The 13,456-nt window shown below is 42.4% G+C and overlaps 1 protein-coding gene across 6 annotated transcripts in view; it reads left to right on the forward strand.

Moving 5' to 3' along the window:
* PTPN21 (protein tyrosine phosphatase non-receptor type 21) overlaps window positions 1-13,456 on the forward strand; it is a 63,176-nt gene that overhangs the window by 21,139 nt on the left and 28,581 nt on the right. For 5 of the 6 annotated variants that reach the window (XM_037031757.1, XM_037031761.1, XM_037031758.1 and 2 more), the window contains 6 exons: window positions 3,425-3,594; window positions 8,022-8,119; window positions 9,352-9,419; window positions 10,200-10,270; window positions 12,273-12,360; window positions 12,760-12,848. In XM_037031757.1, the coding sequence (XP_036887652.1) occupies window positions 3,425-3,594; window positions 8,022-8,119; window positions 9,352-9,419; window positions 10,200-10,270; window positions 12,273-12,360; window positions 12,760-12,848 (584 nt within the window). The remainder of the gene's footprint in view (window positions 1-3,424; window positions 3,595-8,021; window positions 8,120-9,351; window positions 9,420-10,199; window positions 10,271-12,272; window positions 12,361-12,759; window positions 12,849-13,456) is intronic. The other variant, XM_037031762.1, reaches the window with a different exon arrangement.

Genomic DNA, 13,456 nt, shown 5'->3' on the forward strand with positions numbered 1-13,456 from the left:
TTCCCTTCCCCCAACAACTCTCAGTCTACTTTCTGTTGCTCTGAATTTCTCTGTTCTGCATATTTTGTTTAAGTGGAATCGTACAATATGTGACCCTTTGTGTCTGGCTCCCTTCGCCCAGGATGATGTTTTTGCAACTCATCCACATTGGAGTACGTATCCGTGCTTCTTTTTTATGGCTGATATTCCACTGCACACACATTCCAGAATTTGTTGAGCCTTTTATCTACTGATGGACCTTGGCGTTGTTTCCGTCTTCTGGCTGTTGCAGATAGTCCTGCTCTGGGCGTGTCCGAGTGCCCGTTTTCAGTTCCTCTGGGTGTAAGTCCGGAAGCGGAGTTGCTGGGTCACATGATGACTGTATGTTTAACTTGTGAGGAGCTGCCAAACTGTTTTCCACTGTAGCTGGACCATTTTGCATCTCCACTGGCGATGCCTAGGGTTTGAATTTCTTCACATCCTAATGTGTGTGGAGTGGTCGCTCACTGTGGTTCTGAGCTCACTCGCCTGAGGACTAATGGTGTGAAGCATGTTTCATGTGCTCGTTGGCTATTTGTATATGTTCCATGGATCAATATTTATTCAAGTCCTTTGTCCTTGTAAAATTTGAGTTGTCTTTTTGTTGTTGTTGTGTGAGAGTTCATTATGTATTCTAGATACAAGTTAGATGACTTGCAAATATTTTCTCCTATGTAATTTGCCTTTTTACTTTCTTGATTTGGTCCTTGGATGCACACAGTTTTTAATTTTGATGAAGTGAAACGTACGTATTTTTTTCTTTTGCTGCTCAAGCTTTTGGTTGTCATATCTAAGAATCCATTTCCAAATTCAAGGTCCTGAAGATTTACCTCTGGGTTTCTTCTTCTGAAGTGTTTATAGTTCTTATATTTAGCTTGTTGATCCAGTTTGAGTTATTTAAAATTAAAAACATATGTTTATTGGTTTTAGAGAGAGGGTGAGGGGAGAGAGAAGGAGAGCGAGAGAGAGAGCAATCAAAACACTGATTGGTTGCCTCCCATACGTGCCCTGACTGGGGTGGGGATTGAAGCTGTAACCCAGGCAGGTGCCCCAGCTGGGAGTCGGACCCCCAACTCTTTGATGAGTGGAATGACACTCCAACCAACTGAGTCAGACTGTGCAGAGGCTGAGTTACTTTTTATGTATGATGTAAAGCGCAGGGTTCTAACTTCAGTTGTTCTAGAACTGTTTGTTAAAGAGACTCTTCTTTCTCCACTGAGTGGTCTTGGCACTTTTGTCTGAAGTTGGTTAACCATAGATGTATGGCTTCATTTCTGGATTCCATTCTATAACATTGGTTTATACGTCTCTCCATATACCAGTACTTTGCTGTTTTGATTAAGGTAGCTTTGTAATAAGTTTTAAAACCAGAAAGTATGAGTCCTCCAACTTTGTTCTTTTTCAATACTGCTTTGGCTCTTCAGGGCCCCTTGCAATTCCCTGTACATTTAGCTTTTTCATTTCTTTGACATTAGCTGTTGGAATTTTGATTGGGATTGCATTAGAATCCATTGATCATTTTGGGTAGTCTTGACATCTTAGCAATGTTAAGTGATTAATCCATGTATGTGGTCTGTCTTTCCATTTAATTTCTTTCAGCAATGTTTTGTACTGTAAAGTGTATAAGCCTTTTCACCTCCTTGGTTACATTTATTTCTAGATGTTTATACTTCTAGATGCTATTATAAATAGATGCTATTATAAATAGCATGTGTTCTTAGTTTTCTTTTTGAATTCTTCATTCCTCATGTACAGAATCCATACTGATCTTTCCATGTTGATATTATACCCTGCAATTCTGCTGAATTTATTAGCTCTGGTAGTTTTGTTTTGATGAGGGTATCTTCAGGATTTTAAAGAACATATGTGATCATGTCTTTTGTGTATAGATATAGTTTTACTTCTTTCTTTCCAGTTTGGGTGCCTTTATTTTGTTTTTTTTTTACCTGGCAGGAATTTCCAGCACAGCGTTGAATCACAGTAGTGGATGCATACATACTTGTTTTTTGTCCTGATTGTAGGGGAATGCTTTCAGTCTTTCACTGTTGAGTATGATGTTAGCTATGGGTTTTCATCAATGCTCTTGAAAAATAAAATTTAAAAAAGTACCCTCTGCACAGAAAAATGAAATAACATTAAGAACTCATGTCCTCAGCTCCACTCGCCGTGTTGCAAGTGCTCAATAGCTTGTGGCTAGTCACCGCTGTACCAGAGAGGGCAGCTATAGAACGTCTTCGTCGTCATAGAAAGCTCTACTGTGTCGTGTTGCTCCGGAGTTTATTACAGCCGGGTCCCACCTTCTGGCGTCTCTGGGCCACACTGGAAGAAGGAGAGTTGTCTTAGGCTACACATTAAATACACAAACACTAATGAAAATTGATGAACAAAAAAAAGGTTTTTAAGTAAATTTATGATTTTGTGTTGGGTCGCATTAATAGCTGTCCTGGTCTGCATGCAGCCAGTTAGACACCCTTGGCTCTAGAACAAAGCGGGGATTTTTGCCATTACCTTGACTATAAATTGCTTTCAAAGGAGGTAAATATTAGCAGTGGCCTGGAGCTATTATTTCAATTCTTAAGTGCATTAATGCCCTTTCAGGTTGACCAAGCCCAGGGTTGGTATTGATTTACCTGGACAGTTTCATTACACAGCAAGTGAGATCTAAATGTCTAGGCATTTTTTAAAAACCTCCAAGTAGTACAGTTCAGTGATTTTACTGCTTTAGGTATTGTGTGTGTGTGTGTGTGTGTATGAGAGAGAGAGAGAGGGGAGGGGGGAGAGAAGGAGAATTTACCTTCATAACATTACAGTTGCTTTAAATTTGTACCTGATGAACTTTTGGTGGCTAAGAGGAGTTGAAGTTTTGCTATTGCCTTAGTATTACTAGAATTTACAATATTTACATGAATTTTTTTACCTATGGAAGCCACATTTTGGAGTAGTGAAAGGTTGTGTTCACCCAACTGTGTAGAGTTTTCTACTAGGTTGAACCCCAGGTTTGTTTATTATAATACATTCATTATTATAAATCTAGTATTTGAATACTTTGAAGCCTAAATGTTTCTTCAGTATATGGTTTTTGTTAAAAACTTCTGTAAAATTTCTTAGCACCCACTGCATTCTGATGTCTAGGCCACGAAGGCACTTTTTTTGTGTGTGTGCAGAGTTTAGGAAATAATCTACAAGAGTCCCTGACTTTTTGCCTTTTTTCCCAGCATATGGGTAGCACCTAGATATAGACAGGCCCTGACTCTTTTTTCCTTCAGGTTTTGCTGTCGTCCCTTTCTGCGAAGCAAAGCAATGGGAGACTGCCGTCACTTGGTCCCAGGTTGTGGATTAGAGCATTTCGTGGATTGAGACCCTTTTGTACACGCCTGCCTCCTTCAGTGACTTTTCCTCTTTTCAGATCACTTACTTCAGCCTCTGGTACTACAACAAGCAAAATCAGCGCCGCTGGGTAGACTTAGAAAAACCTCTGAAGAAGCAGCTGGACAAACACGCCTTGGAACCCACCATCTATTTCGGAGTGGTGTTTTACGTGCCTTCGGTTTCCCAGCTGCAGCAGGAGATTACCAGGTGAGAAGTACCAGGAAGTAATCCAGGGAGGTTAGAAAAGTGAACCTAAGGTTGGAGTCAGGAGATAAGGCTGAACTTTGCCCTCCCGCCCCACACTGTTAGCCACACCATTGCATGAGGGTTCTGGTATGTGGTATGTCAGAACGCTTTACTGCATGCTGCATGTAGCCATTCCTGGGTGTGAAGGAATGGTTAAGGGGAAACTGTTTTACCCTGGCTGTGAAAGCTTCTGGTAGTGAAGTCACCTTCAAGGTCTTTGTTGATTTGTTTCTGAGCTTTTAGCACTGAAACGAGAGAGGAATTTTTAAAAAATGTTAATCACCAGATTTGTGTTCATTCTTCGAGAAAATGGGCCACAGCATTCTTCAAGCTCTCTGACCCCAGTAGCTAGACTGCACATCCACGTGGGAGGGGGAGGAGAGGTGGGAGGTGTTTAAAGTCAGAAAATTTTAGCTAATAGGTACACTTAAAAAGGACAAAAAGGCAGAATAGGAAGATCATATTAAGGAGTGGGATAGAGGAATAAATATTCCTTTTTTAAAAAAGGTCAACCAAGCCAGAAAACGTGGAATAAAATTTGGATTCTTGAGCCCACCTGTCAAAGTTCTCTGAAACCCGCCATTAACTTATCTTTTTAACCCTGTTTAACATTTACTTTTGAGTCGAGCGGGACACTTCCAGTGCCTTCAATATGCCCCAGGCCTTTTTATCTTTGCAGCCTAGATAGTTCTGTCTTACTTATGGACTGGAATCCCGATTCATTTTCTGAATTTTTGTTCGAAAGGCACCTCCTCCATGAAGCTTCCCAGGCTCAAATGAGCTTTGCCCTCTCCAGGCTGTCCTAGGATTTGCCTGTACTTGTGATAAGATGGCAGTCGTCACAGCCTTTCATTAAGCTATTTGTATACATATCTTATCACTTTTAAAAGATTTTAAACCCATGTTTTCTTTAGCTTTACCTTTCGCATAATATCTAACCCAGTGCCCTGCAGATAGTGAGAACCTTGTACTACCTCCTGGTTGTGGAATGTTCTTTTTAAGTTCTGAGTTTGCTGGTTAATCACTGGAAGCATATGGAAAACCAAAGAAGCAAAAATCGGGTAGTAGGGATAAATACACACCGACTATAAAACAGATCTGAGAGATAAATGTTAAAGGGAGAAGAGAAGCCAGGAGGGAAAAAGCAGCAACTGACCACGTTGACTCATTTATTTAAACATTTATTGAAGATATAATGAGGTATGAGGTAGGAACTGTGTTGGTTACAATGGGAGGTAAATATACATGTGAATATGCTTTACTCCTGCCCTGGAAGAGTTGCTCGTAGTCTGAAACTGATCGTCCATGTAAAGAAACACTGATGGTCTGTGATGACAGTAAATGCTTTAATTGAAGCGCTGGATTCCTGGGGGTTGGGTATGGGGAGCGTGAACAGGGAAAGAAAAGAAGTCGACTCATTAATTGACTTGAGCAGAAAGTTTCTAGTTAGAGGGAATAGCGGGTGCTAAGTAGGACGACTGATGTTTTCAGGGAATTTCAGATATTACCTAGAGACAGAAGAGGAGATTGGAAAAAATAGGAGTGTTTTAGCTATAAAGTCATGGTACAGTGAGGAAAGACATTTGAATTTTAATGGAACGGAACGATGATGTTTGCATTTGACAGAGAGCACGCATCATAGGCGGTAGATTAGAGGGGCGAGACTGTAGTCAGGAGACCAGTTAGGAGTGTGCATGCCATAACCTAGGCGTTAGTGTGGAATGTGGACTTGAACCCTGGTATTAGCTACAGGAAGGGCTGGGAGGGACTAGCACTGGTAGCTTCAACCAGTAGATTGCCCATTGGTTTGGTGTAGCAGAACCTGATAGAGAGAGAAGTTGTATCAGGTTGTAAGTATGGCGATATGTAACAAAAACCCTAAGTACCTTTGACTTCTCCCATAAAAGAAGTGAGAAGTCAGCCATGCAGAGCTAATATGGTAGCCCCACAAAGTCTCCGGAGACTACTCTTTCTCTCTTACTGTTCCACCATCCTCAGCATGTTTCTTCCCATTTACTGGGTAACGTTGGAGTTCTGGAGATGTTGCTATTGCGTTCGTATGCCACGCGCTTTTACTGTCTGCCACATCACGTTCCTTCATGGGGCCATTCCCAGTTTTCCCAGTCACACTCGCAGCATTCTCAGTACTCAGTGGCCAGCGTGGCTAATGGCTACTCCATGGAGCAGCGCAGATTTATACTGTGTTCACCACTGCGGAGAGTTCTGTTGGACAGCGCTGCTCTGTGTCCAGCAGTTGGCTCATGGGAAAAATTGGAGAATAGGTGAGCATGTCAAATGACCCCACGAGAGTCCAAATGAGACAACTTGAGAATGTGGAAAGTTCTGCGTGACAAATCATGTCATTTTGTCTGTAAGTAACATGAAAATAAAGAGGAGACACCTCTTTTAAAATTAAGAGAAATTTAAAAAATAACAATGGAATGTAATCTGTGGACCTTGTTTGAATCCTGATTTTTGAAAAAGCTAAAAATACATTTTGATGTGCTCACAAAAATTTGTATGTGGACTGGGTAGGGGTAGTACTGAGGCATTAATAGTCCTTTTGCTGGGTATGTTAAAAGGGTGTGTGTGTGTGTGTGTGTTTCAGCTTACCTTTAGGGGATGTATGCTGAAGTATTTTTTTGTAGGGGCTGTGATGTACCTGGGATTTGCTGTAACGCACTCTGGGCGGGGAAGGGAAGAGGACAGAGGAAACCCGTTAGACAGGAAGTGGATGATCAGGGAGGCTGCATGGCGAGGCCGTCGGGGCTCTTCGCGCTTTGTTTTCTCTGTGTGTCTGTTCCAGAATTTCTGCATTGAAGCCTAAAAATATGAAAGCAGACATGCCTACACACTAGCCTATTACTAATCCAAGAAAAACAGGTGAAGACTACCTCATTGTATATTATTTAAAATTTTTGTTGTATAAAATGGGGTGCCACATCTATTGTATTATTTATTGTAATATTATTTGTATAAAATATTTTATGTTAGACAATTGATTGATAAGTTGAGAAAACTTTAAACTATTTTTATTTCATTTTTTAAAAAATATTTTATTTACTTATTTATTTAGAGAGAGGGGAAGGGAAGGGGAAAGAGTGGGAGAGAAACATCAATGTGTAGTTGCCTACATGTGTCCCCTACTGGGGACCTGGCCTGCAACCCAGGCATGTGCCCTGAGTGGGAATCGAACCAGCAACCCTTTGCTTCACAGGCCTGTGCTCAATGCACTGAGATACATCAGCCAGGGCTATTTTTATTTAGTTTTAATTGGCATATTTGGCTTTTGGGCAAGTTTGTGGAATGCTGACTTTAGAATTAACACGTGCAGGCTCTTTGTCTCTTTTATTCTTCGGTTTAAACAGTTTTGAATTCAGGTTTGCGTGTTATATTTTCTTAAGGCATTCTTTCTCTAGACTGTATTGGCAGTTGGTGGATCTTCATTTCACATCGTATTCCCAGCATCTAGAGCTCTTCTGGATGCATAGTAGGTCCTCGTAATCACCTGGTTAGTGAATTAGCAAATGGAAGGCAGAATAAGTCCCCTCTGTAGAGATTTACCAAAACAGAGAGGTAGTAACAGATGAAATTCTAGTGACTGGCTTCAAGTAGGTGATTACTGATCATGATGATCATATGGTTTATTGAGTACCAGCTATGTTTGAGTACTGTGCTGAAAGCTTTAAATTCCATGGATATGTTCAACCTTGTGAAGATGACAGTGTCCCCATGTTGCTGGTGATGGTTTAAATCCACAGATTTCGACTTGCTCAAGTGCGTGCAGGATGCAGAGTTGGAGAGCTGGCATCCGCCCTAGGGCTGCTTGACTAAGGTCTGTGCCGGCAACCAGTGCCCTGCGTGCTGAAAGAGTGAAAAGAAGTAAATGTATTTTTACAAGAATATGAAGACAACATTTAGCAGCTATTCTTTTTGGGGATTTCATCCAAAAATATTTCAGTATAAGCCTGGTCTGAAGCATCAGGAACCACCTTCTTCTGGCTTTATTTTCCAGGGCCAGGGGACTTCCACCAGAGTAAGGAAAGTCTCCTGTTACCAAATTCCTAGTCAGAGTTTGTGGAGACTGGCCACTGAGTCTCTGCTTCTCCAGCTAACAAGAACTGTGTGTAGGGACTGTTGCACAGGGCCTGCAACAGATGACCAGGTGTCTCCTACGTGGCTATAGATTTGAAGTAACTATAGTTAAGGATAAACTGATTACATTTTGTAAGTGTAGATAAGGTCAAGAAGGTTCTTGTCATGCTCTGAAACCATCTTGGGTTAAGATTTTGTCTGTTTATGCTCTTCTACCAAATTATGGTAAAATGCATGGTCTCAACCGGAGGTAATGTTGACATTGACTTATTCAAATTGACATTTTTTTATAGGTATCAGTATTATCTGCAGCTGAAGAAAGATATCTTGGAAGGAAACATTCCTTGTACATTAGAACAAGCAATTCAGTTAGCAGGCTTAGCTGTTCAAGGTAAATAATGACAATTGATAACGTATTAGAGCTACCAGATTAAAACTGTGTTACAAGGAAAACAGCAAGGGATTCTTAAAGTAACTGACTTTCTATAGTAGTGTTAACATATTAGTGAAGTCTTATTCTGTTATCCAAGGAGCTTCCTTGTGGGAAAAATGAATGTGGATTACTTCAATGAATGGAGACTTTTGGGAGGATAAGTGTGTTATCATACGTCCACAGAGAAACAGACCAAAAATAGAGGACCCCCCCCCCCGCCTCCCACACAGCCGTTAACATGCGATGTATTTTTCTAGTTCAAGGATCCGCGGCTACCTAATATTTTAGGAAGAAGAAAGCTCAGCCAGACAGTGAGGTTGACGAGGTTGTGATTACTTATACTTTAGGCATACACCATTTGTTTGGTCTCTTAAACAGCTGTCCTGGAGTATAGAGCATCAGCAGTCATAATAGATAAAGTTTTGCATTCCATGAGTATTTTTTTGAATTGCTGAATTCTGTCATTTTTCACATGCCCAATCGGTATGCATTTATATGGATACATATGCACCCATAGTTTGGGAAGACTCCTCGTGGGGCATTATTTCACATCATAACTGGCATTTAATTTGGGGGATTGGAATTTAATCAGAAAGATTATTTATAAAACTCCTTCAGCTAGTAGCAAGCATGGAGACACTTACCATTTCTAGACAAACAAATGCCTAATGCACATGGAACCACCTTCCTTCTAGCTGCTCTGAGTCTTCTTACATGTCATCTTTGGCTTGAAGACTTAGTTTTTCATGAACTCGGTAGTTGTTAAACTATTAACTTGTTTTAAACCCACACATTTCCAAGCAAGTACGTCATGCTGTAACATACTCAGGTGATCTGATTCCATTTCCTAGTGGTAATCACTGCTATGAACACTTTGGTTGCTTCCTGACATTCTTCTGTGCACAACTTAGGTAGTTATGTTTGGTTTTTTTAATTGTAAAAATGAGATCATGTTATATATAGTTTGTGCTTTTTTCACTTTATTAACAGACATTTTCCCTAGTCAAGACATGTGAATCTACCTAACTTTTCAAAATGATATTTTTTAAACATACACTTTCTAGCTGTAGAGCAAATTTGACTTGTGAATTATAAGCACACCATCTATATACCACATATTGAATTTAGTTGTGCGTGTTTTGCTACACAAATTAAACATAAGTGACGTGAATATTTGTCCTTTTGTATAGCCGATTTTGGTGACTTTGATCAGTATGAATCCCAGGACTTTCTTCAGAAATTCGCCTTATTTCCTGTGGTAAGACTCCCCTTGACATTCAGCCTCTGTGTAAACAGTTTATTTCCGTGCCATGAATAATCCCTGAAATGAAGTCCATGTGGTAGATTTACTGCACAGGAGCAGTGTTAAAAAACCAGTTCCTTTTTATGGACAACTCAAATATACATGCTTTTGCTCTTACACCTTTTGGGTCCTGATCAACCCACAGACACTGAAGGGTCCGTAGCCAGAGAAATTTGTCTCCTGTTTTTGGATGTGGGTCTAAAGGGAGGGATTCATCTCCAGCTTCTGAAGAACCACGCAGAGGCTTTGCTTTGAGCCAAAGTCTTGAAACCCCACAAAATTATGTCGAAGTACATTTGGCTTCTCATCAACAGCTTACGAAGTAGATGACAAAAAGACACTGCCTTCTACTTTTTGGTCGTTGCTGCGGAGTTCAGGGACACTGTGCACTGGCACAGCTCTGCTCTGTTGTCCGCACAGCCCGCCAGGGACTCACGGACGCCTTTACTGTGCCGGGCTGGACACTGGCTGTTGGATGTTACCATCCTGAAATGACTCCGCTGAAACTTTCTCTGGGACGAACTGAGAGGGCAGGGCAAGCGTTTGGCTCCTGAGCAGAAGCCACTGATTGCCTTAGAAAGACCATGATTACGTACTTAAGCAAAGTGCCCTCATACTAATACCAGCCCTACTTGGGCCTCATGGTGAGGCGGGTTGGTTAGTCAGTAGCAACGATTACTCCCAAGAAATTTGGGGTGACTTGTTTACATACTCACTGCAGTTTGTTTTCTTCAGGGGTGGCTACAAGATGAAAAAGTATTGGAAGAAGCAACCCAAAAGGTGGCCTTACTGCATCAGAAATACAGGTAATGCTACGAAAAGGAGGCATAGAACTAGGATAGAACTAATGCCTGTTTGAACTTGCAATAAGCATGGACACACTTCAGTCTACCGCCACCACTGTGAGTCGCCGATGTTTTCATGGCACTCACTCTGGGCCAAGTGCTGGTCCAAGCACTTACCCATATGAGCTCATTTATTCCCCACGTTGCATCAGTGAGGAAGCTGAGAACGTCGAAAGCAGCCAGTCATTGAAGGGCGCCCACTCGCCACCCCGCGTGTTAAAGGTGGGGGTGCTTACCAAAGGCGTGGGTCCTTTGTAGACCGAGTCAAGACTGGAGAGATGTGTTTTCTTTGCAGTGCAGCGAGTGCAGGCTTCTTCCCTCCTTGCACACCTTTGGAAGCTGTATCTCTGTCATCCGGGGACGCTGTCTGTGCTACGAGCTATAGTGCTTAATTGCATGACTTTCTTTGATTGTGAATCTATACTAGTCTGTAAGAAAAATCCTCTCCCAGGGAATTCTGGGTGTTCCTCTAAACCAAATACCACCCAGTTCCAAGTGCTTGATGTATCGTTAAATTCTTGTAACCACTCTTTAAGGTAAATGTTATTATCTCCTTACAGATTGGGGAAGCCAAGCTCAAAAAGACTAAATAACTTGCCCTAAGTTACATGTGGTAGAGGTGGGATTTGAACTCAGGTCTGTCTAATTATAACTTACTGTTCATCCCCTCCCATGAAAAATAACCTTTAGTCTCTCTCCATGCAAATCCATACCCTTGCTCGCAAAGGATTAATCTTCTAAAGCCTCACTTTCCTCTTATCTGCCCCTCCACCCCCTTTCTCAAATGCTCATGAATCTTTTCTTGCCTTTCACTAGCCTGAGCCCACTACCCCTGGGATTCAAGGCCACCTATCAACTGTTATATCCTGCCTCTCCAGCTTTACGTTCTGCCGTCCCAAAGGAACCATGTCTTCCCAGCACAATTAATCCCTCGGGCTCACATCACCTTGTCTTTTGTTACGTTCATTCATTCATTTGTGCGTCCCCTTAGACGATAGTTTACGACAGCTGTCCTCTGTGAGGTGGGGTGTTGGATGGAGCGGCACAGAGATAAATGAAACAGTCCCCCGCCATCGAGAATGTATTTCCTGCCTTGCAGTCTAAGGGGCAGGCAGGACTACCAGCTGTGGTAGTCATTGTAGTTCTAAGAACAGAAGATGGGAGCAGTGGGAGAAATGTGCCCAGAAAGTGGTGGGCTCGCACAGAGCGGGGGCATCGGACTTAGACTCAGGGGATCACAGAGAGGGATAGAGAAGGAGTGAGAGATGCATGGGCAAGGTCTCGAAGGATGTTAGCGATTGACCGGGTGCACAGGTGACAGGGAGACCAGGGAGAGGGGTTCGTGTGTGCAAAGGCCCAGAGGCATGAGGGAACATGGTGTACTCACAGAAATGCAGAGTTTGGGATGGCGGCAGTGCGGGGTGCCCCGTGGGTGTGGGGGAGCAGCAGAAAATGAGGCTGGAGAGGCAGGTTTCCATGCAGTTGAGCACTTTCGTTCCCCGCACCATCTTCCCACCCTTCCTTGCAAGTCTGTCACTGGAGCTAAAAAGGATTTCCGTTCTCCTAACTCATTGTTTCCTGCACTTGCATCATTTGGCATTTAGCACACGGTGTTTAGTATTGCCCGGTATTTTGGGGAATAAGCAGTGACTCAGTGGCGTGGAGAGAATTTCAGCTTTTACCAAAGACGTTTCAGGGGGGTGTCTTACTCCTTGCGTTTCCCTTGCCTGCCTAAGGTACAAGGGGCAGGACCTTCTATAACTAAACCTCCGTGGCCCACAGTGCTTTGCACATAGTCAGTTTAAGGTTGATATTGATGGATTGATACAAGCAATTACAGCTGCTTAGAAACTTGAAGTGTGTATAGTGTTTTATGCCAAATTCGACTGTCGTGTCTTAGAAAAGCTGCTTTTTGTCGTTTTCAGTTTTGTGACTAACCTCACTAACATCCTTTGGGTTGCAGAGGGCTTCCAGCTCCTGATGCTGAAATGCTGTACATGCAGGAGGTGGAGAGGATGGAAGGCTACGGGGAGGAGAGCTACCCTGCAAAGGTGAGTGGGATGCGAAGGCCGGGGCTTTCCAAAATCAGCCTCAGTAACTCCAGGGGGAAACTGGGGAGGCCTCCAGGGGGCCTGCTGAGCACAGGCTGAAAACGTGAGGAAGGCTGGAAATTTAAAAGCTGAGGTCCTTGTGGCCAAGATTTTGAAGTAAAAGATATTTGTGTTTTGCAGTGTGTTTTTTGAGTGCTCTTGAAAGAGAGTTTCTTAAGGAGTCCTCCATCTCTTCCTGTACTCACATATTTGCAAGGGGGTTCATTTGTAACTTTGACTTTCCCCCTTCAGCATAGTCATCCTGTATGTCATCTGCACATTTCATGGGTGCAAGTTCAGGGAGCCAGGAGTGGCTGTGGTTCTCTGCATCTGCTGCCCGAGTGTTTCCTTTCCTTGTAGGATAGCCAAGGCAGTGACATAGCTGTTGGCGCATGTCTTGAAGGCATCTTCGTGAAACACAAGAATGGAAGGCCTCCTGTGATGTTTCGGTACTTTTCTCACGTATTCTGTGCACTCTCTGGGGTTCCTGGTGATGGTATTTTTCAGTCCCTGTGCTGGTTATATGGCTCATAAGTCTCTCCCAAGGTCTCGTTGGGAAGTGGAAGTATGCCCCCCCCTGGAATAAACTAGCCCCTGACTGCAGTGGTTCTCTTTGTAAGGCTGCTTTCTTCAAAACAGAACGGGCAGAGAATAGCGCTTACAATGATGGTCGACTTACGACACGCTTAAAAGCGCATGCCCCTTTCCTTACTACGTGGAGGCGTTTTTTGTTATGATGTGAACTTTTCATTGGCGCTCTGGTTTCTAGGGCTATTTCTTGTGGGAAATCTAGGGCTTTCTCTGACTCCAGTTAATGTATCAAAATTCCTAAAATACCAACATCTAAGCAAATTTCAGTGACATTTTGTAATGTTTATTTTTTTTACTGATTATAAAAAAACAACACTATTCATTTATGGAAATATTAGAAGGTACAGGGTAAGGAAAACGGAAAAGATATGTAGCGATGTGCTAATAGTGGCCGACGCTGAAAATGAAATTGCAGGTGGCTTAAATTTCATTTTCAGTATTCTGTGTTCCAGTTTATATCTTTCTT

This window comes from Sturnira hondurensis, unplaced genomic scaffold (genome assembly GCF_014824575.4).
Source record: "Sturnira hondurensis isolate 20B ecotype Veracruz unplaced genomic scaffold, ASM1482457v3 Scaffold0021143, whole genome shotgun sequence".
Lineage (NCBI taxonomy): Eukaryota > Metazoa > Chordata > Mammalia > Chiroptera > Phyllostomidae > Sturnira > Sturnira hondurensis.